The sequence below is a fragment of the Schistocerca gregaria genome, chromosome 8 (genome assembly GCF_023897955.1).
Source record: "Schistocerca gregaria isolate iqSchGreg1 chromosome 8, iqSchGreg1.2, whole genome shotgun sequence".
Lineage (NCBI taxonomy): Eukaryota > Metazoa > Arthropoda > Insecta > Orthoptera > Acrididae > Schistocerca > Schistocerca gregaria.
Window position 1 is genome coordinate 175,173,556 of NC_064927.1, and position 24,530 is coordinate 175,198,085.

A 24,530-nucleotide genomic window follows, 5' to 3' on the forward strand; every position below is an offset into this window, starting at 1 on the left:
TTTGTATCTATTGTATATGTGTTAATTTCAGTGTACCTCCGACACGATTAAATAAAGACGTCATCACTGAAGACAACTTGGATCTCCTCACGTCTGATGCTTTCGACGGCAACAGCGTGCTCGGACTAGACAACTGTCTCATTACGGGGCCATAATTGTCTTTCAGTGGTATGAGGAGCGTTGTAGTGAACTCACCTTGGTACCTTGATTATAAAATTCGGCTGACCAGAATCCACGTACACAAATCATCGGCCCATAACTTACGAGAACTGTATGATTTATGCGTAGACACCTGGTCCAACATACCTCTGGAATTCTAGTAATGACTTGTCGAATTCAGGCTGCGTAAAGTCGATGCAGTATTACGCTCTAGCTATGAATAAAAACTATTAATCATCAGGATTTAGCCAAAATGCTTTGGTTCATCATTGTATATGACGATGAAAACGAAAGAGTTGTCGTGTCGTTTGAAGTGTCACGTGAAGGAAGAGGTAGCTAACAGAATTAACAAGAGCCCACACTCTCTTGTGTATAACTGTTTCTGATAATTCAATGCAAAATCTATAAAGAAGAAAGCAATCAAGAACACAAGTTTACTACAGTAGGAAGCGAATTACTTCCGCATAAACGAAACCGTAAAAATTGCATAAATGTATGCGAATAAGTACCTTTTGAGACACACAGCCACGCTCCTAATAATGATACCACATTGACTTATTAACTTCCTTCCTCTCACCATTCAAAACTATTTTAATTACCGATTACGCAGCTTCGTTCACAAATACTCTTTTATAAGACACTGGTAGCCGTATTTTCTTTCCTGTCTTTCAGATCACAGTTTTTGTTTATGTTTTTGCGAAGAATGCTTTAAAAAAATTAATCGTAGGAAACACCAATATTCTATTACATTAGCATTTTAATTACAACAGTTTCTCAGATTCGTGTACGTCTGTTCAAAAATCCGGTAGTTACATACCTTGAATGTGGTTTTCAATTTTCATATTAAAAACTGTACCACTTGCAGTCGATGTGCACTTTCATACGTTAAAAATTCCAGGGCGTATTAATTTTAATCCTTAAAGCGATGGCTCTATCGAAATGATTTCACATCACTGAATTTCGTGTACTATGAATAGCGCATTTTCTTTGATCTAATAAGTTAAAAATATATAAACAATGAACTACATTATGCAGAGTAAAGAGCGCTTAGGAGAAAACGATCCACTTCATTGCCGAATACAAGAAACAAAATATTATCTGAAAAATTGTTCAAATGCACTTGTCCAAGAATATCTGCAGCATTTGATAATTTCATTTCTGAGGATTTGTTTAACATTGAATTATTGTTACTCAGCTACAAGCAACATTTTATGTCCCTTGTATGTAAATAAAAAAAATCGCAAAAAGTTTCAGAGTGTTAAGAGCATACGCCTTTCAAACGTAGCTACTGATGTTTTAGACATAAAATCTAGATCAAGGGTGTTTAAACTCCTCAAGCTACTCAAAAGAAAAATGATTTGTAGCATGCTCTGCAAATAAGCATGCAAAGGAAATTCAGAACGAGTTTCTTGCGTGGCCACGAAGTTCCTGTTTATTAAATTAGTGCAAGAAGTTGCAGCAAAGATGAAGAATTATGCGGCAAATTGCTGTTACATATTTATCTCTATTTTCTCTGTTGCTGATGAATATGCATCGCTTCTTACCTGGCAGAGAGGAAGAAAAACTTCACCGATGGAATCATCTCGAGAGAAGCGATCGTAATCAAAGACGTGGAGGTGCAGTACTCTGCTCTGCAGCTTCTGAATGGGAAACCCTGAAAAAAATAAGAAAATTCAGTTTTACTTTTGCATTCGTTGCCCAGCCTGCCTCGTGTCTATTGTATAAACTAGTGTGGTTTGTCTCATTGGCCTGTTTATGTTTTTAGAGTTATTGCCTTTCTAGAAGACCTAAAGCTCTGTGCAAGGCCAACTGATATTACGCGCATATATGCAGAACATATGTAAACAATGACCTCCTGTTTACGTTACCTTGTTTCGCTGAGTCACTGCATGACGACAAGCATTAAACATTTCACGTATTACACTGTTTTGGCTCAAATACAATGTAGCAGTAAATTTTCTTCAGGATTATTTATAAATTCTCATCGAATCTGACGGCTTGTGCATGCATAAAAGGTCGTAACTTGAAATACGTTATTGAGTATAAATTTGAAACGTCTTACAACAACAATGGTTTGAGTGGGGCAGTGCACAAATGGTTTAATTCATACTTAACTGGAAGAATGCAGAAAGTTGAAATAAGTGGTTCGTGTAATGTTAAAACAACAGCTGATTCCTCAAACTGGGGTGCTATCAAGCACGGGGTCCCACAGGGTTCGGTCTTAGGTCCTTTACTGTTCTTGATATACATTAATGACTTACCATTCCACATTGATGAAGATGCAAAGTTAGTTCTTTTTGCTGATGATACAAGTATAGTAATTACATCCAAAAACCAAAAACTAAGTGATGTAATTGTAAATGATGTTTTTCACAAAATTATTAAGTGGTTCTCAGCAAACGGACTCTCTTTAAATTTTGATAAAACACAGTATATACAGTTCCGTACAATAAATGGCACAACTCCAGTAATAAATATAGAATTTGAACAGAAGTCTGTAGCTAAGGTAGAATTTTCAAAATTTTTAGGTGTGTCCATTGATGAGAGGTTAAACTGGAAGCAACACATTGATGGGCTGCTGAAACGTCTGAGTTCAGCTACGTATGCTATTAGGGTTATTGCAAATTTTGGTGATAAGAATCTCAGTAAATTAGCTTACTATGCCTACTTTCATTCACTGCTTTCGTATGGCATCATATTCTGGGGTAATTCATCGTTGAGTAGAAAAGTATTCATTGCACAAAAACGTGTAATCAGAATAATTGCTGGAGCCCACCCACGGTCATCCTGCAGACATCTATTTAAGGATCTAGGGATCCTCACAGTAACCTCACAGTATATATATTCCCTTATGAAATTTGTTGATAATAATCCAACCCAATTCAAAAGTAATAGCAGTGTGCATACCTATAACACCAGGAGAAAGGATGATCTTCACTATGCAGGGTTAAATCTGACTTTGGCACAGAAAGGGGTAAATTATGCTGCCACAAAAGTCTTTGGGCACCTACCAAACAGCATCAAAAGCCTGACAGATAGCCAACTAACATTTAAAAATAAATTAAAAGAATTTCTAGATGACAACTCCTTCTACTCATTGGCGGAATTTTTAGATATAAACTAAGTAAAAAAAAACTTAATCATTAGTGTCATGCAATATTTTGTGTAATGTAATTTCTTGTACAGACATCTTTTATTATCCTGACACGTTCCACATCATTATGAAGTGTCGTATTCATGATCTATGGAACAAGTATTAATCTAATCTAATCTAATCTCTAATCAAAAAATCGAAATTTGACACATAGGCATGCATTCAGAATGCCAAACAACGTAGTGTTATAGATACATCCATTAATTCATTACTCTATGATTTTCACTCTGCAATTGTTTAAAGATTTGTAATCTTGGGCATGAAGGAAATTTACACATATGGAGAAGGAAGGTACAATATGCAGTGGTCAGGACATAACTTCTTGAAAGTTTGCAGTAAAGCGTCCACAATATTCCTGGGTGCATTACAAGACCCCAATCCTTTTCATATGACAGTAGGTAATGCAACTGAGCAATATTCTGAAAAAAACATATAGAAAAAATAGTTAAAAATTCAACGATGCTCATAGAAGCATTGTGTTTACCGTAGATCACGAAACTGTCTGCAATTTGCGCTGCCTTTGTTGGAGCATATCAAGTGAGGGCAATAAGCAGACTTTCAGGTTTGTCAGGAAACCTGCAACGACTAATTCTGTAGTTCCTAATTAGTCATGTCATCCACGGGCTGTAAAAAGTTTCGTTTCATGGTAAGTGCATAGGACGATCAAGACGCCAATGATGTTAAGAAGACTGCCCAGAGCCTGTCTATGCCGTTCGATCCATTTTAGTACGCTGCGGACTTCATCGATGGAACGAACCAGCAATGGCAGGTCGTTGGCATATGATCTGTATTAGAAGGTGATGTCCCGCTCAGTGATGCCAAATAGACTGCGGTTGAGACACCAAGAAGTGTCTCGAGCGCTACTGCATTACATGAGGTAGAAAGTGGGAAATCTTGTCTTACACACCTCTTAAGAGTTACTTGGCCTACTGTTGGTCCGTTGACCTGGACCTGAGAGCAAGCTGCTGCCAGAAAGTGCCCCAGGTGTCGATGAGCCTCGCTGGTTATCCCATACGGTCCATCACTTGTAGGACGACGTTCTTGTGCATTCATTCGAAGGCACTATTAAAAACGATTGAGAGGAACACTACTCTCAGATGACATGCCGAGGCGATCAATATTAAGTCCCTACCGCCGCCTAAAGCTCTTTGAGCGTCGGCATCTCTCCTCTGTGATATCTGTTACGGGGAGAGGATCATTGGTAAAGTGCAACCGGTCAAAAGCCTGGCGAAGATCCCGTTTGCGGCGTTAAACAATGTAAGTTGCAGATACTCATTGCTCGATTGCTGACCTGTGTACTGGTATGAGAAGTTATTCGACTAAAGTAGGTGATACAGTTGTAGCATCTCCTGGCAAAACACATGTTATATGTGGTAAAAAAGGAGAAAAGAAGAACTGAACTGGATGATTGTAATTGCGTGGACAATGATTGTGTGAACTTTATGTAACAAAGAGAAATCATTTTTTGTCATGTTTTATACTTGTATATAATTATGTACCGATATTTTTAAAGATAATATCTGTGTCGGCGATTACTGAAACCGCTACAGACGATACTTATTAAATATCAAACAAAGATGAGAATATGTCACTACGAGTATAAATACTAGTGACCGAGCATTAATTTCTCTGTCTCCTTCTTGGAGTTAATTGAATAGAATGAGCCTGTGACGCCAAATTGTATGCTTGTGTAGCATTCTTTTGTCACGATTGAAAGAAGGACGCCAATTAGGTACTGATTTCTAAATGTGTGTAGTAATTTAATCGGTATAAATGTTTTGAATAGAGTGACTTAGTGAAAACTTGCATTATGATTTGTAATAAGCTTGCCTGGTATTTTATCCATCCTTTAAAAAATTTTCAGCTATTTGAATATTATTCGTGGTGCAGAGCTGCGCTACGAACGAACGAGCCGCTGCCGCGGCGCATTCCAACTGCATTAAATGAAACCAATTATACCGCAAATAAGCGGAAAGGTAGTAGTGAACAAAAAATTTTTTTCAGGTTTCGGAATTGCAGGGCAGAGCAGCAGGTTTTATGATGTGTTTTACAGGTGGACGCGGGCTGCGGATGATATATTATTAACAGTTCAAAAAGATAACTTACCTCCATAACATAAAAGAAATCTTGCTGTGCGTAGTTCTGGTCTGGCAACCATTATAGTAAAAACATCTTTTTCCCTGATAATAGTCTCATGTTCCAGTGTTAGTCGTGGTACTTATTGGTGTTTTACTGTTAACAAAAATCCACTGCAAAAATTTAATGTTGTACAAACATTGCGTACTGTAACATCAGTATTGATAACGAAATAATTTTCAGTAACCTTTTCAATGACAGTAAAGTAAGGAAGATATTTTGTACTTTGTATGAGTTACAGTAACAGAGCAACGTTCCTTTAATAGAAAGCCAGATCCAGAATAATAAGAACATAATATATTTTGTTTTGTTGAAAATTAATGATCCAAAGAAAGTCACAGCACAGCATCCCTAAAATGTATTTCAGTGCTCTTTTTGTAGCAACATATTTTATCTCATATATTAGTTGTTACACGACCAATAACAAAGCAGAGAGCCAGCGAAACCGTTCTGTCTGTGACATGAGTTCTGGGAAAACTGCAGCCCAGTGGGGCATCATAACTTCACGGAAGTTCCAATAAAATTCCGTTGGTAATCCATCGGACCCTGGTGAATTAGTGACCGCAATTTCTAAATCTACATCTACATGGTTTCTCTACAATTTACACTTAAGTGCCTGGCAGACGGTTCATCGAACCATTTTCATACTACTTCTCTACCATTCCACTCTCGAATGATGCGCGGGAAAAAGGAACAACTAAATCTTTCCGTTCGAGCTCTGATTCTCTTATTTTATTATGATGATCATTTCTCCTTACGTGGGTGGGTGTCAACAAAATATTTTCACATTCGGAAGAGAAAGTGAGTGATTGAAATTTCGTAAATTGATCCCGCTACAAAGAAAACCACCTTTGTTTCAGTGACTGCCACCCCAAATAGCTTATCATATCAGTGACACTATCACTCCTATTGCGCGATAACACGAAACGAACTGCCCTTCTTTGCAATTTTTCTTTGTCCTCCGTCAATCATACCTGGTAAGAATCCCACATAGCCCATCAATATTCCAGAAGAGAACGGACAAGTTTTATGTAGGCTGTCGCTTTAGTAGGTTTGTCGCATCTTCTAAGTGTTCTGCCAACAAAGCGCAGACTTTGCATCGCCTTCCTCACAATATTATCTATTTGGTCTTTACAGTTTAAATTGCTAGTAATTGTAATTTCCTGGTATTTAGTAGAATTGACAGCCCTTAGATTTGTGCGATTTATCGTATATCCAAAATGTATCGGATTTCTTTAAGTACCCATGTGGATGACCTCGACTTTTCTTTGTTTAGTGCGAATTGCCACTTTTCGCTCAATACAGAAATTGTCTGTAGATCATTTTGCAATCTGAATTGATCGTCTGATGATTTTACTAGACGGTGAATTACAGCGCCATCTGCAAATAATATGAGGGGAATGCTCAGATTATCACATAGATCACTTATGTAAAGCAGGAACACCAGAGGGCCTATGAGACTATCTTTTGGGACGCCAGATATCACTTCTGTTCCACTCGATGATTTACCGTCTATCACTACCAACTGTGACCTCTCTGAGAGAAAATCACGAATCCAGTCACACAACTGAGATGATACTCCACGTGCACGAAATTAAATTAATAGTCGCTTGTGAGGAACGGTATCAAAAGCCTTCTCGAAATCTAGGAATGTGTAATCGATCTGAGATCCCTTGTCGACAGCACTCATTACTTCACGGGAAAAAAGTTGTGTTGCGTTGCGTTGCACAAGAACGATATTTTCTGAATCCGTGTTGGTTATGTGTAACTAAGTTGTTTTCTTGCCCAAAGCGTCCCTGATTTCCTCATACAAGTATTCCTCCATTAATGTAGTCACCGTTGCCGCGTCGAGAGTGCGTGTCACCCGTCGTGAGGATTCCGCAGTGGCCTCGTCATCAACAGTTCTCTTCAGTTAAAAATGAAGAAAATGATCCTCCATGATTTACTCTGTGGATGCTCCTGTGGCTCAGGTGCGACTTTCACGCATTGTAAGTGGTGTGATTAACTGTCGGTGGTGTCGGCACATGTCTGCCAATGGTGGGTATCTCTACGACAGTTCGGTCGTGTCCTCGCGAGAGGACTACGGCGCTTTGTAATCGGCGCTTTGTCAACGATACTATATGAGCCTTGATTCGGTGTCGTTTCCGTTGTCTGTCCAGTGATGTGGGTGGAGCGTCACGGTTCCTGAGCACCACGAAGTAAAAGTCCAGTGTCTTCTAGTGCCACGCAGCTTGTCCTTGCCAAATTGCACAGGCGTCTTGCGGATTGCCAGTTTGGTGCAGTGGAGTCAACACTCAAAAGTCAAGTGGTATCGTTGACAGTTAGCCCTCTTTGCAGCGACATCCCGATGGCAGTCCGGGTCCTGGAGGTGTGTTTAACTTCATCGTCCAAAGGCCAGTACAATGCAGACTTGTTGAGGGTGGAGAGGATTCAGAAGATATAGCCACTATCATGAAAGAAGACGAGAGCCCACCCTTCGGTGACCACCACTCTCTTTCCAGGACGTTGTGACACACATACGCTATCCGGTCGGCTGTCCGAATGAGTGGTAAGATGCGTGAGCCCGGAGTTTTCACCGTGTACCTTCTTCCACATGTTGCGTAAGTGAAGAGCGTGAATCACCCTTCCCAGTTCCGGACAAGGCGGGATTTGGTCCTTGAAGGACGCAATTAAAATCGCCGGCCAAGACGCTGTGTTCATACCGTCCTAGGGAGAGGGGAGCGATGTCAGGAGAGTAGAAACGATGCCAGCATGACGTTTGGTGGTACCAGACGCTGCACAAACATTAATGAATCCTTTTTCGAATGCCGCGACCTCTAATTGTCGAGCGGAGGAGTGGTACGTGACGCCGATGGCTTCGATACCGTCATGCACTAAAATTGCCACGTCGGTGTCTGTGGGACCACATGGCTTCACGTACGTTGCGTAACCATAGTTCAGGAGTGCGTTCTTTACCACTGTGGCTCATATAGTTTTTCTTAGTAGCTGGATCTTGGCAGGTGAGATAATCATGTTGATACTCATCATGACCAAGTGGTTGACCTGGTAGTGCTCTGGTTGGGCAGGGTTATCCATGCTGATCGTGGAGAGAAACGGTAATCGCGAATGACGTCACACCATCGACTGCGGCCCTCCCGGTGTTGTTTAGATTTACATGGGTCCTCGACAAGGGTTCTGTCCGGTCTCGATGCCCTCGGCCTATGATTGGTCGCGGAAGTCTGTTGCGTTCCGTTAGGTCGTGGTGGTTTATAGGAAAGGACCGAGCATCCTCGCGGCAAGCGCTGGATACTTCCTATTGATCAATGTTCGCCGCAAAAGACTTTTAGATTGGCTCTCCCCGTCCCGCCGTCTGTTCTGGTTCGTGGAGTCAGTGGAAATGATGCCAGACTCATGCTCTGCATCCTCCAGCATGTGTTTCTCTTCCTGATGCGAGCGCGAGGTGTCGTGTTCCCACACGGACCTTCACCATCGCTTTCGGCGCGTAGGTCTATGTCATTGACTCACGCCCTGCTGCCTCAAAGGCGTCTGTTGGTGTAGTGTTCGTCGATATAAGCAGCGCTGTATGGAGTTCTGCCACTGTCCTAGCTTACTGATAGGCCAGGCGTTGGTACGCGGAGGGTTGTTCCTGTACTGCAACGTGGGTGTGTTGTGCCTGGACATACGGAGATGTCGTCAGCGTCACCTCGTAAGCTAGTAGCAGGATTGCCGGCGTCAAAGGAGGTGCCACGTCCGGCGGTAAAAGTTGTGTGATCCGACAATGGAGCCATTGGGAACAAAAGCGACCTTCTATACCGCATACGGAACACGTCTTAGGCTGGCCGTCGTAAATGACTATGGCCCGACGGCCTCATTCTTTGAGGTATGATGGTACGTCGGAGCTCAGTGCACACCTGGCGTACTCCAGCGAGGAATGGTGACAGACTTAAATCGGGTCTCCGCCACATGTTATTGTACTGCGCCGTAGAGAGGGAGCCTTACCATCACGTCTGCCACCTGGAGTTCGAATGATACTTCAAATATTCGAATAGTCAACAGTACCAGTAGACGCTGCCTACATTCTCGTCTGCGTGGGTGAAGCGCAGTCCTGGCTTCGTCTTTGAAGAAACACTGTCGCATTTAGCGTGGTTAATGGGGTACACATACATCGTGTTTCTTACGATCGAAAAGTGGATGCCGACGATGACGGAAGCTGAGATCCTGGCCTCTTCCTTTAAATAGTGCTCGTCACCGAGTTCTTTTGGTCTGTCAAAGTCGTTTAAATATGACACGTTAGCTGTTTCGAATCACTAGACGAGGAGGCATTTCCTTTAAGAGAACAGAAGACTTCCACTTAGAACAGAAAGGGAGGAAACGCGACTTGCTGCAAGAATTGGAGATCATCCCTCTTGAAAAGCAACATGGAATTGCTCTGAATACGCAAGGAAATGATAACGGAATGAGATATCTTAATACCTCTGTAGAAATATTTTAAGGCAGATACATAATTATAAATTTTCAGTGCCTGTTGTACCAAGTACCAAGCTCACGAATATAGACTTAGGAAATGAGGAAAATACAGGCGACCGTTAGAACAGAATTACGGTAGAGCCAACAGCTGTGCTCATGCTTTTAGTACCGCAGACATGGCAGTTCACAACAACCCCTGGAACTCAGAATAAGCGTCAACTTGACAACGGGAGCCCAAAGCATATCGCAGGACACCGCCTGGTGCAGAGTTTGGCGTGTATTGGGAGACAGAAAGGATGCCGATAAAATTCGTCGACTTAAATGTAGCACGAGGACGTATAGTCCATTGTGTTTTTATTGTAATTTATTTTGTGGATGCCACAGTTGTTACACTTTTTAGCGTTTTAACCCCATGAGCTGAATTTTACAACCTGACGATGAGAACATTGTCTCTTGAAATCCGTTGTTGAATCATTACGGTAGAAATCTACCAGTTATAACTTTAAACACGTAACTATCGGTACCTTATGTCCCTGATGGAGTATATGAGTATACACACAAATCTTTTAAGTAAAATTCTTTTGGCTGTCAGAAGGGCAAGGGACGAGCCCATCAGCCTTGTTATCGAATCACCGCTCACAAAATCCAAATTCACAGACGGAAATAGAAATCGTAACAGCAAGTGTCATAAATGAATGCTGGTACGCGTGTACCTGAAAGATGATGTCTACTCAGATTCCGCACCAGTCGCATAAGAGTGGCGCTGGCAGCGCAAGTATGACGATTTAGATCAGATTCGCTTTGAATATACACTGTGAGCGTTAGTGGCCATTGACAATGGACGTGTCGAGTTGATGTTAGTCAAGAATACCTTCAATACAACACTGAATCAATTATCAATGCCTCCTTGAGTTTGAACAAGGTCTTGTAATAGAAGCACAAGCTGAATGTTCCTTCTCCGATACCGTAGAAACACCTGACAGGAATGTAGCCATTTTACAAGAGAATGTCTGGAAGGAAGAACACCAGGATCCAGACGGCCATGTGGCATTGAAGTGGTACTGTGAGTAAGCTTCATGAAGCGAAATGCAATATACCATAGTAGATACAGTTCGATGACCTACTTCTCTTCTTTGGCTTGTCTCATGAGCGCATTTCAAATTTGTGTGCTAAATTATCTCTGTGGGTAGCTTCCAACCTCTGTGCGCTTTTGCGTTCATTTATGTGATAGCGACATTTCGCGTAGAGCTTCGCGGTGTACTTCAGCTTGGCGACGCATGAAACGGTTATGCCCTTGTGCGTGATAATGAATTTCCTTCGGTCTCCCTGTAGGGTGACCGTTGACAGGTTGAGAACACTAGACAATTAGCTATTTCAATTCTTGTCAGCACCAATAATAGTATGGACCAGTGACTCCAGTTTATGTTCAACTATAACATTTAAATTTGTAATAAAATTTCAGTCACCTAAGGAAATCAGAGTCGGGTTTTTCAATTAACTGTCGTCTCCCAATGCTCAGATTCATAATTATGAGAGTAAGAACCCCTTTATTACATTAGCAAATAATACCAAATCAATTAACACCTGTCTCTATTGATAACCCAAAATGGGTGTAGGCCTGAAACAATGTGAGCGGTTATCGCCCCCGTTACTGAGTGCGTTGGTTTCGTGTGTGTGTCTCGTTATCCGTTGTGTGCACTAGGGTTTTATCAATAATTAAAATCTGGGTCGTAACCACACGAAATATTATCACGCACATTCAACTACAGCATCCAGTAGGGACATAACAGGCCAGCAGCGCAAAGAGGAAAGACGGTAACTGCGCAGCACTAACGAAAGGGAAGACCATCGTGTTCGTCGTATGGCTCTGGCGCATCGTACTGCATCTGCAGCACAGATCTGAGCAGCAGCTGGCACAACAATGACACAACGAAATGTCTCAAATCAATTAATGAAAGGACAGATCCGAGCCAGACGCCCTGCAGCTTGCATTCCACGCACTCAGAACAACGATCATTTGCGATTTCATCTTCGTTGATCCATTACGGACCTCCTACCAACGTTTTTGCCGTGTAGAGACACGGGAATGACACCTGTGTCGCCTGGCCAAGACTAACGATTAGATTCACGTATGCAGTTATTTGGCTCCATCCATGTATAGAGATTTTACGACTATGACGTGTGGGGCCAGAAGATGGCATCAATGTAATGACGAAACTGGTAGCACATAAGAAGTTCATAAAATAAATTTCTGCAATACATACGGCTGTTGGGAAAAATTATTGCATCAAGAAAATTTGCGATTTCAGTCATGTCAAGAGAAAATTCTGTGGATGGCGGGGTGGAGATAAATCGTAATTTCTTTTTAATACAACCAGTTCCGCAACGGTGCCAGTGACGGCGATGTGTTCGTTAGAAAGACGCCAGGTGAGCACCTCCAACCAACGTGTTTGTGGTCTGGACACACGGGAATTACACCTCCAGCTATGACCTGCGATGCACTTTCATTTGACAGCAGTAGCAGTCTCATGCTTCCTCACGCACACACATTGCAAATTTGTAATCATGCGATTCGACCTGTTGTTCTGTCATTCATGAACAATACTCCAGGGGTGTTTCCTAGTAGGATAATGTTGGTCCACATACCGCTGTTGTAACTCAACTTGCTCTAGAGTGTGCCGACATGACGCTTGGGCCTGCTAGCTCACCACACAGGTCACCAATCGAGCACATATGGAACATCATGAGAACATAACAGCACTGTCGTCCACGAACAGCATTAACCGTGCCTGTATTGACCAACGAAGGACAACAGACATTGAACTCCATTCCAGAAACTGACATCCGGCACCTTACGCCACAATACATACACGTTTGCTTGCTCGCATTCAACATTCTCTCGGTTACATCGATTATTAATGAACCAACGTTTCAAACTGCCAATTACTTCTCTCGCCCTTAAATTAACCTGTGATCTTGCAATGTGTATCACTTAAATATGTTACACTATGTATTCCCGAAATAAATTACGCAACATTAATAATTTTTTGTTGTTGTTATTTATTTCGTCATACGTAAAGGCTGCCACCTTTAAATGTGGCAGGGGTAAAATACAGGGAGGGAAAGACTATTTACAACTTGTGCAGAAACCAGATGACAGTTATAAGAGTCGAGGGGCATGAAAGGGAAGCAGTGATTGGGAAAGGAGTGCGACAGGGTTATAGCCCCTCTCCGATGTTATTCAATCTGTATATTGAGCAAGCAGTAAAGTTAACAAAAGAAAAATTCGGAGTAGGTATTAAAATCCATGGTGAAGAAAAAAAACTTTGAGGTTCGCCGATGACATTGTAATTCTGTCAGAGACAGCAAAGGACTTGGAAGAGCAGTTGAATGGAATTGACAGTGTTTTGAAAGGAGGATATAAGATGAACAACAACAAAAGCAAATGGAGGATAATGAATTGTAGTAGAATTAAGTCGGGTGATGCTGAGGGAATTAGATTAGGAAATGAGACACTTAAAGTAGTAAAGGAATTTTCGCTATTTGGGGAGCAAAATAACTGATGATGGTCGAAGTAGAGAGGATATAAAATGCAGACTGGTAATGGCAAGGACAGGGTTTCTGAAGAAGAGAAATTTGTTAACATAGAGTGTTAGGAAGTCGTGTTTGAAAGTATTTGTACAGAGTGTAGCCATGTATGGAAGTGAAACGTGGACGATAAATAGTTTGGACAATGGGACAATAGAAGCTTTCGAAATGTGGTACTACAGAAGAATGCTGAAGATTAGGTGGGTAGATTACATAACTAATGAGGAGGTATTGAGTAGTATTGGGGAGGAATTTGTGGAACAACTTGACAAGAAGAAGGAATCGGTTGGTAGGACATGTTCTGAGGCATCAGGAGATCAGAAATGTAGCATAGGTGGGCAGCGTGGAGGGTACAAATCGTAGAGGGAGACCAGGAGATGAATACACTAAGCAGATTCATAAGGATGTAGGCTGCAGTAGGTACTGAGAGATGAAGAAGCTTGCACAGGATAGAGTAGCATTGAGAGCTGCATAAAACCAGTCTCTGGACTGAAGACGACAACAACAACGTAAAGGTTGTCAGTGGCACATAATGTAATATTCAGACCCATGAAGTAAACAGAAACTTAAACTGAGAGTAGCAAAGCAATTCTGAACTTCAAGGTCTGGATTACTAGAAGAAGCCTCAGCGATCATGGTTGCAGTTCCCTGGCTGTTGTCATCTTTCTCTAACTTTAAACTACTACTTCATATCCAATTTCCCCCTGAACTGGAATCACGAGACTGAGTGAACCCCGTTTCAGTCCTCCCACCTAGGAAGAGTCCCTGAAAGTATCGGGAACTGAAGCCGGGTCCTCCGCTTGTGAGTCTGGCGAGATAGCCACTCAGCTGCGGGGTGGAACAACCAAATATTACTCTCTTTGCTTAATTCTCACACCACTGCACGGGTAAGTGATACAATTACTTTTCTTACCTCCCGTAAGGGGCAACGTGGGCCACTGAACGATAGAGTAATCACACAGCTGTCGACTCGAGGTGGTTTGCTCTGTCTTTCCACAGGTTCAGCAAGGAGTTCGTGTTGAAAGGATGATCTTCATTAACGTGCATAGTTGACAGTCTCGTTTACTACCAAGGGTCTGACGGGAGTCTAAATGAGTGTCCCGAGCAGCCCAATACAGCTTAAAAAAGCCTGCGTCTGTGGTATGTTGCGTGTTTCGAGTAGTAACTCACCTGGATGGCGACATATCTGGACACGATCTAGTAGAACAAGAAATAGGATTCATTTGAGTAAGCGACACGTTTCCATTGATCAATGGTCCAGTCTCGATTATCCCCGTCCCTCTGCAGTCGTAACTGATGGTGTCGCTGTGTTGACAAGGAGTAACTTATGACTCGTCTGCTGCCGAGATCCATGTTCGACAATGTGGACTGAATGTTTTCATCCAAAATACTCCTTCACTGTACTCTGTCAGATCTGCAACAGACAACCGCTTAGTCTGAGTTAGAGAGCGGGGGAACCTCCTATCTACACATTACGTGCTGAGCCGTTCCTATAGTTGTGTCCTAGTCATGCTCTAACCATCCTCCAACAACTTTTCATACATGGGGACAATAACAGCGCACTAACAGGCTATCAGATTCGCAGTTTCCATAGTACTCGTTTCTTTTCGTCTCGCCATAACTTTCTGCACTGTGAGAGAGTTACATAGATCGGGGGATTTTACTTTTGGAGCGCGTATCGTCAGTACCTCGTTTATATATTTTACGTATGCATCATGTGCCCGCATAAGGGAGTGTAATGCGAAGAAGCAAAAACATGCCTCTCTAGATTTTTATGGACAGTGGCCACAATTGGAAAAATTCTGCCATTGCTGGGAACCGAGTGATCATAATACATGATCAGAAACAACAGAACCTTTTCTGAATACAGAATAGCTTGCTGTGTTGGTCCAGCTGCTTATACATTATTCTTCAAAGCTTTCGGTAAGCGGACTTCGCAGCAGAGAGATGTTGTAGGTTAGATCAATAGTTCCAGCAGAAAAGCAGAAAAAGAAACGCAATGAATTGAGATAAGTGCAGGAAAAGAACTAGTGCTATTGAATTTAAATTGAGAACAACAATAAATATGTTATATTTAGCGACTTGGTTTCCCTCCATTTCAGGAACCATTGTAGCCACTGAAATAAAACTTTTACAGGACATTAAACTGTATGTTCTGCGTCTACTGAACTACAATAATTACGTTTTAGCCACTGATTTCGGAAAAGCAATTTTGTAATTACAAAGCTAAAATGTGAACTTTTTTGTACGTTATACCAAACAATTTCAATTACATATAACATTATGTTCTTCTTTCAATTCAGTAAACTCCGAATATGTATGTTATTACTTTGTGAAAATCTGAACACTGTACTCGATGTGGTTTCTGAGATTTAGGGAAAAATACAACACGAAATATAAATTATCACGAACGGCTTCTAAAGTTTCAAAAGACTTTAACTCACTTAATACATGCCTATTTTTTTATTTTTACTCACTCAGAAGCACCCTTCACCACACTGTATATCATCCTCTTGATCTTTTTCCAGGCTTTTTTCTTCTTTTCTTCTTTCTGAAGTCCTTAGTGGCCAACTGTGCTGCATACTCTTCTTTATCAATGCGAACCTTGTCCATGCATTCAAGTTCTCTGATGCAGTTTGCTCCAGGATTAATTCTCATATGCTGTAAAGCTTTCACCCTACCATTGTTGCCATCATTAAAAGCAATAACAGCATCATTGACCCCCCCCCCCCCCCCAGTTTAGTGTCGTCAATCGAAGAAAAACAATTTTTTGTAACCAAATCCATATAACATCATTGCATGACTCATTGGGATTTTGAGTCCCACCAAGCAGACACTTTTTCAGTAATTCAAGATTTTCCAGATCTCTGCAAATAGGTTTTATGATATCCACGACTCCTGCTGGGAAGGAATTATTATTGCTGTATGAACTACTTGAGTACTGGGCCAAGTGGTAATTGCGCCATGAATCAGGTCCACGAAGGCAAAGGTGGTGTACTGGTTTCTCATCAGTTTACCATCTGTGAAAGAAGGTCATACTACCTGCTTCGTTTCCAACAAATCCTCAGTATTATTTATAATGGGCATCCTATAATACTGCTGTAGTTCATCAATCATTTTGTCTGTCAGCCTACCTCTTAGGGTTTTCCATCAGAAAATTTCTTTTCCCTCAAACTTTATTTCAACTTGCTCAACCTGGTGTCCATCTTCTCCTAGACATGACCAATACAGCCGACCGGAGTAGCCGTGCGGTTGTAGGCGCTACAGTCTGGAACAGAACGGCCGCTGCTCGTGAAATCTCAGTTTTCCCTACAGCCACTAATCAATTATTTCCTAATAGCAGTGTTTACTTTCACACAGCTGAATATTTTATAGCAAAAATAAACCTCACATTTGTCAATTGGATACCTTGTTTTTCTTTTACCTCTATTAGTTTCCCTACGACAATTCTGACAGAAATGTTCCTTTTAGTTACTAATTTTTTCTTGATTACTTTGATTGCTTTGTAGCGGTTAAACATTTCTGTGATAAGATGAGGATTGCTAATACAGTAGCTAAAATTTTTATTGTCATGGATCCATTTCTGCTACAGTGCTATCGTTAGAGCATCTGCGAAATTTACAATATAGTTTTGTGTTATTATAGTGTTGGTTAATTGTATTTCGCAATGTACATGTCAGATACTTATGTCCATATATCATCAGTCGTTACTGTCACCCTGTATTGTGTTACAACGTGGTTTATATTTAGGACTCTTAAGCTATAAGCCGTTTTGTAGTTTTCTGCTGTTGTTCACCTTCCTTTCTTGTAATTGCTTTATAATTTTATGTTTTATCGTTAAATTTTACAGACTGACGGTTAAGATAGCTGGCCAAAGATTTTTTATGCTTACAAAAGCTATGTTACTATTTTGGGCTTTATGTATGATCTCTGTTACCGATGCATCTGTGAGTAGTTGTTTGTGTGTATCCGTTGTTTGGTTAGGAATTCAATGAAATTTTGTACGAAATTATGTTTTAAATACCTTACTTCATTAATATTATTATCAGGCGTTTTTTGTGTGTATGTAGATCGCTTCAAGTACGTTCGTTATTAAACCTTCTGCTATTATGTATAATCAGTTCGATATGCATTTTTGTCGTCGCTGTTTATGTGGCTGAAAAATGTAGGTGCATTATGTTCGCTAATTCTTGTGAGCCCTCGAAATCTTATGATGAAGTTACGGGCTAAAGTTTTAACAATGAATGTACTTGGAGAGAACCACACAATACAGCGTCCTGATGACATTTTAAATGAACATACGGATTTAAAACGCAAATATTTCTTACAACATAGTGTTGATTTCCAAAACAAAGATAACGGACAGACACAAAAAAATACCCACAGACACATCGATTACGAAATGATACATGCAACCCAAAATGATAACACCAACGTACCATTGCTGCTGTAGTCAAATAGTACTTTTAGTCAACTGGCATAATTGATAATCTGTAAAATGTAACGATAAAATGTTAAATTACAGGAAAGGATGATCAATAACAGCAGAAAATCACAAAACAGCTTATACCATGAGTGTCCTTAAAGTACACCACGTCGTAATACAGTACAGAGTAACAATTACCACCAGCGATATATGGACATGTGTGCAAAAATATGTATATCCAGAAATATAATTAACCAACATTATAAAAGAATAAAATTATTAAGTAACGTTTGCAGATGGTCTGAAAATGGCAATATAACCGAATAGGTTCTATTCCAATCATAACATTGAACTACTACAACAGAAACCGGGATTTTGTCACATAACATCTCTTATAGATAGATATTTTCAACGCTGCGGTCCCATTGGACCGTAAATTAAGCTTTTTTTTGTAACGAGACCTCACTCTGCTCAGTTTGCTACTCCATTCGTCGTTTTCCTGTTTTAGCTTGGGCATGAAATTCCGAACGGAAGTCCAGTGTGTAATTTTTCCTCAAATCACTAAGTTTTACTTAATTACCCTTATTACTTTCACGAAACTAAATCTTTCTTTGTAAAATTAGTCCCCACTATGACAAATTTGATACCCCATTTATCAATCCCGAGCTCTTTGTTTGGCTATGAATTCTCTGAAAATATCCATCGTGTGTTTTCTAAGGAGTGTTGTTTTCGTTCCACTCAAGCTTTTGACCAAAAAACGAAATCATCATTAACATCTCGCCAGACTTGACATTAACGTAAATATTCCTGAAGGTATTTTTGTCCCGTCCCTACAATTACAATTACTCGCCAGGTGAGTTTCGCTTGATTGAGGGAATGCGTCATTAGTGGTGGTAGTTTCTGCTAGGTTTTCCGCCTACGTTAGGAAATGTAGTCTGCCACCGTGTCTTTGGTTTCTTTATTCGTAGAATTATGCATTCTTTATATTTTACCAGCATCCTTTTTCGACAGCCAGGGTTTACAAATGGTTCAAATGGGTCTGAGCACTATAAGACTTAACTTCTGAGGTCATCAATCCCCTAGAACCTAGAACTAGTTAAACCTAACTAACCTAAGGACATCACACACATCCGTGCCCGAGGCAGGATTCTAATCTGCGACCGTAGCAGTCGTGCGGTTCCAGACTGTAGGGCCTAGAACCGCTCGGCCACTTCGGCCGGCCACGGTTTACAGACATGGAGATCCAACAGCTTTAAAGAAGGACGGACGCTTTGGTAGATAAATCAAAAGTATTTGTTCGGGTGTTGTGGATGCTGAAACTGTAATATTCTCTCCCAGAAGAGCACCATTCACCCCCACAATGCAGTTCATCACGAGTGAAACATTTAATCTTCTTTAAAAACACTATATGATTGGGACTCTTTCTGTCACATTCAGATTCAAAATGCTACTAAACAAATTGCTCAAACGCAAAAGGATTTGGTGATTATTATACGAAATTATACTTCAGTGTAAGTATCTGCTCGACAGTGGATAACTGCCTTCTGTCGCTAAAGTATCGCACTTCTGCCTCGTGTCACTTCTCGTACGGAAGTGGAGGGAGGTAGGCAGGGTTTTAGAGGGCTAGAAATAGCAGGCCAACCAGCTGGTCTCCGTGGCAAGTTGTCTACGTGTCGTTGTCTCGGCGGGAAGAGTGTACGTGTCGTTGCGCACAGGTGGCGCACGGACGGCTCGTTAGCGAGGCTCTCTTGTTAACGGCGCAGCACTCGGCTGGCTTTTTCGGGCGCAGGCTCGTGGCTGCGTAAGAGGTGTCTCCCTGCGTACTTACTGCCATGTGGAGCCGCTCTGGCCTCGTTCCCCGGACTCTCCTGCTATTCTTGTACCCCGTGTGTTTAACGTACCCCAAGTATTAAATTGTCACGGGCAAACTAAATGGCTACAACGGCGTAGCACAGTCCTGTTGTTGTGATACGATAGTTTAGTTCTCTCACATTATCTGCAAAGACTGAGGTAACGCATGATTCAGGTTGGGGTTGGGTTGTTTGGGGAAAGAGACCAAACTGCGGGGTCATCGGTCACATCGGATAAGGGAAGGATGAGGAAGGAATTCGGCGGTGCCCTTTCAAAGGAACCATCCCGGCGTTTGCCTGAAACGATTTAGGGAAATCACGGAAAACCTAAATCAGGATGGCTGGAGACGGGATTGAACCGTCGTCCTACCGAATGCGAGTCCAGTGTGCTAACCACTGCGCCACCTCGCTCGGTGTAAGCACACGTGTTTCGGAGGACACCATTCAACACTCATTATTGAACATAGATCAGCACACAATATGACCGGAGTGTTGTCATGTTGACCTAACGAAAACGTCAGTGGGATCGAGATAATCGAGATTGGACGATGGATAAATGGAAATGTGTCGTCGGGTCGAATAAATCTCGTTTCTTCTTACATCAGATCAACGGTCGAGTCAAGATAAGCCGTCATCCAGGTGAACGTCTGCTGGAACCTTGCACTGCGCTACGGACGCAGGCAGGTGGAGGACATCCATTTGGGGCTATATGACACGAATCGTAGTAATCCACGTTGTGTACTACGTCAACATTATTGCGGACCTTCTTCATTGCTGCGCGCTCGACGTCTTCATTGTTGGCGATGGCATCTTACAGTGTCAAGGCCAGGAAACTGGTACTGTGGTTTCAGAAGCATGATACTGGTCGCAAGTAGATAAATAAAAATTTTTGCTCCACCGTAATGATTTGATCAGTTCGTGTTTTTCAACTTATTTTTGCCTATTGAAATGCGCGTCGTGGAACCACCTGCGACAGTTATGGCAGATAAAAAGTGACTGGCGTTATAAGTGTATTTCAGTAGTTTTCACTCTGTCTCAATTCGTGCAACCGAGAGAGGTAGCACAATTGTAAGACATTTCAGTAGCAAAGTATTTGTATGTCGGCTAATCCTCATTCGAGCTTCCACATTTAGGTTTTCGGTTTATTTTACCAAATAAAATTAAGGCAAATACCGAGTTGGTTCCTTTGAAAATGATGCGTCTAGTATCCTTTCCCCATGCCTATTCAATCCAAACTCCGTCTTTAACAAGTTAGTATCTGCAGGGGTGGTAATTATCCTTCCTTCACTCTGTTAACGTGACACTACAGCTTAAGTTGCACTCTTCAGTCTATCAATACGTTTCGAAGGCGCATTTCAAGCTTTGCGATGGACGCAAGAAAGGCTGTCAGCACAGAAAGCAGTCCACGGAACTGCCTTACACCTCAGCTATGCCAATTGACAATTCAGTCGATATCGTATTACATAAGACTTCGACTATCTGCCTCGTAGCGACGCTCAGTATCAACAACATACGCTGATGACAGCTGCCTGTCATTTACGGCTCAAAGGTACCTCAAGGAAAATACAACAGAGCTGTGCGCTGCCTATTTCGGGTCAAGGCCCACACTCGTAGGCAACCATGCGAACAGGATAGGACAATTTGACCTCAAGGCATCCATTACGAACAACAGTCCCGCGTTGCACAAAGGAAGTGAACAGAGGAACGCTTGGAATAGAACGTGGATCACTGTCACCGTGTTCTCTACAAGGTTTGGATGAATTTCGGGTGATCGTCGTACAAGACTGTGGAGACACCTCAGTAATCTTGACCAGTCGTGAAAGTGTGTTGAGTTTTAACGAATTCTGCTTCAGTTATCCTACATAACGTAATAAGAGCCTTTCTGCAGGCTTTAATTTTCCTGAAGCCAAACTGATCCAAATATAACTGGCTCTTAATTTTAAGTTTCGTTCTCCATTTCTGGTCGCCAACTAGGCTACATTAAGGCTCAAGACGACTTTACGATAGTTCTTATTTTATTATTTATAGGTTTGAGAAATACGCATGCCTATTTTATTTACCGTTAACTTGCGGAAGCAATGGAAAAAAAGAATTTCAAATTTAAAAGATTACAAGAGCTCCAAATTTAGCGCGGATTTCAATTCGAGATGCCTTTAATAGCTTCCTCAACGGAACTGCTTCGAAATCAGGCAAAGACTACGAAGGGATTCTGGTTGCGCGTAACATAAGCCAGCGACAAGGCACAAACAATACCTTTGCTGTGCGATAGCTGTGCTATTGACAGCGCCACTAGAAAGGAGTTAATAAACACGGTTTTCCTAAATTCTTTCAGCAAAGAAAATGAAATAAGTGTTCCAGAACTCGAATCAAATACTGCTGCCAACATGAGTTACTTAGAAGTAGTATCCTTGGAGTAGCGATGTAGTTTACTTCACTTAGTTAGTTCTCCAGTCCATATTGTATATCAATTAGTTACATTTCAGAGTACGCTCAAACAATAGCTCTATAATTAGCAATCATACACAGCCGTGCACTCGATGAAACATCCTTATTTAAAGATGGAAACTTGCACAGGTGACAACAATACTCAAGAAAGTGAACAGGAATAATCCGCTGAATCACAGAATCACTTCGCTAACGTCGATTTACCGTGGAATTTTGGAAAATATACTCTGTTAGAACATAATGAACTATTAGAAACTGCCAACACGGATTCAGGAATATCGTCCTTGTGAAATTCAACCAGCTCCTCATTCTCAGGAAGTAATGAACTCTGTTGACAAAGGATAGCAAATTGATTGCATATTTCTACATATCCAGGAGCCTTTTGACACCGTTCCTCATAAGCGACTTGTGCGTCGCCTCAGTTGTGCGACTGCATTCGTGATTTCCTGTCAGAAAGGCAAGAGTTATAGTAACTGACGGAAAGTCATCGAGTACAACAGAAGTAATATAAGGCGTTACCCAAAGAAGTATTATAGGCCGTCCGCAGTTCTTCATATGTATAGACGACTTAGGACAAAATCTGAACAGCCTCTCAACTTGTTTGTTGATGATACAGCCATTTACCGTGTTCTAAAACGATCACATGATCAAAACTAATTTAACAATGATTTATACAAGATACCTGTGTGGTGCGAAAGGCGGCAGTTCATCCAAAACAATGAGAAATTCGAAGTCGTCCACATGAGTACTAAAAGCAGTCAGCTAGATTTCGGTTACAGGAAAAGTCACACAAATCTAAACGCTGTGAATTGAAGTAAATACTGAGGGATTAAAGTTACGAGTAACTTACACTGAACGGTGACATAGATACTTTTGTGGGGGAAGGCGAACCAAAGATTGCGATTTATTGGCCGAACACTTACAAGATGCAACAGGTCTACTACAGAGATAGCCTTCGCTACGCTTGTGCGTTCTCTTATGGAGTATTGCTGAGCGGTATACGTTCCGCATCAGACAACGCTGATGGAGGAGAATTTAAAAAAAAAAAAAAAGATAAAAGAAAAAAAGCAGCTCGTTTGCGTAGTTGAGAAATACGGGAATATTGCCATGGACATATTACGCGATTTGAGGTGGCAGCCATTAAAACCATAGCCAGACGATCTTTTCACGAGATGTCAATCACAACTTTTCTCCTCCATTTACAAAAATATTTCGTTGACGCCAATATCCATAAGAAGAAATGATACATGTGGTAAAATAAGAGAAATAACAGCTGCCTCGAAAATATTTAAGCGTTCGCTTTTCCGCGTGCTGTTAGAGAGTTGAACGGTAGAGGAATATCTAGAAGGTGATTCAATGGAACCTTTGCCTGGTACTTAGCTGTGAACTACAGAATAGTCATCTAGGTGTAGATCTATTGTTCGTTTAAGGACGAGAGTAGAGTTTAATTAGGTTCGCTGAGACGCAGAGGACAACTTGCTATGTAGACATTCGATGCTTCTATAAGAGAGAAAAATAATTCTAGGGTAACTGTTGTGCATGCTTGTTCCCTCCATGGGTAAGCACGGGAACCCCTAAATTAAGTGGACGACAAATTCACAGCAGAGGCTGAGACTGGGGAAGGAAATGGACCGTGCTGTTCCAAATGAGTCATCCCAGAATTCGTATTAGGAGGCTTAGGTAAATCAGAGGAAAACAGTTTATGGTCGGACAGTATTTTAAACTCCGTCCTCCTGAATACGTATCCCGTATTTCAGAACTGTACCAGCTCACTCGGTAAATGTGTTGGCGTCTCAGAAATGACACAGCAGTGAAGCGGTGTGTTTGTGCCAGTTGGTTATATGGAATCATCAATGTAAGGTGGGTCAACGTAGGGGTATGATAGGGTTGTAGAAGAGGGCTATGGGGTTTGGACGTGACCTGAACCTCCACGTGGATAAAGTTACCCTGTTTATTGGTGTATCAACGTGTGTACAAGAAATGGTGTACTGTCACGCCCTGCTATTACAGCTGTTTCACACCTGACCAGAAGTGTTGCTATCAGTGAACGCAGACATATCTAAATCGGTTGCCGCGCGAAGATCATTGCTCCCAGTGTCAAAGAATTGTACACGTCTCCAATGTATCATACATGTACATTTTACTACACAAACGAACTGACGGTGTAAGTGGAGCACTAACTGATTTCCCCCCCCCCCCCCCCCCCCCCACCTTGTTTCTCTCGCAAATGACGATTCGGAAGACTGACTGTCTATAAGCCTCTGTATTAGCTCGAATTTCTCGAATTTTCTCCTCGGTCGGCCGGCGTGGCCGAGCGGTTCTAGGC

General features: G+C 41.6%; 1 protein-coding gene across 1 annotated transcript in view; it reads right to left on the reverse strand.

The window, feature by feature from the left end:
- Positions 1 to 24,530, reverse strand: part of LOC126285102 (synaptotagmin-7-like) — a 351,548-nt gene that overhangs the window by 64,706 nt on the left and 262,312 nt on the right. Inside the window, exon 5 of the mRNA XM_049984426.1 lies at positions 1,704 to 1,813. Coding sequence (XP_049840383.1) covers positions 1,704 to 1,813 — 110 coding nt within the window. The remainder of the gene's footprint in view (positions 1 to 1,703; positions 1,814 to 24,530) is intronic.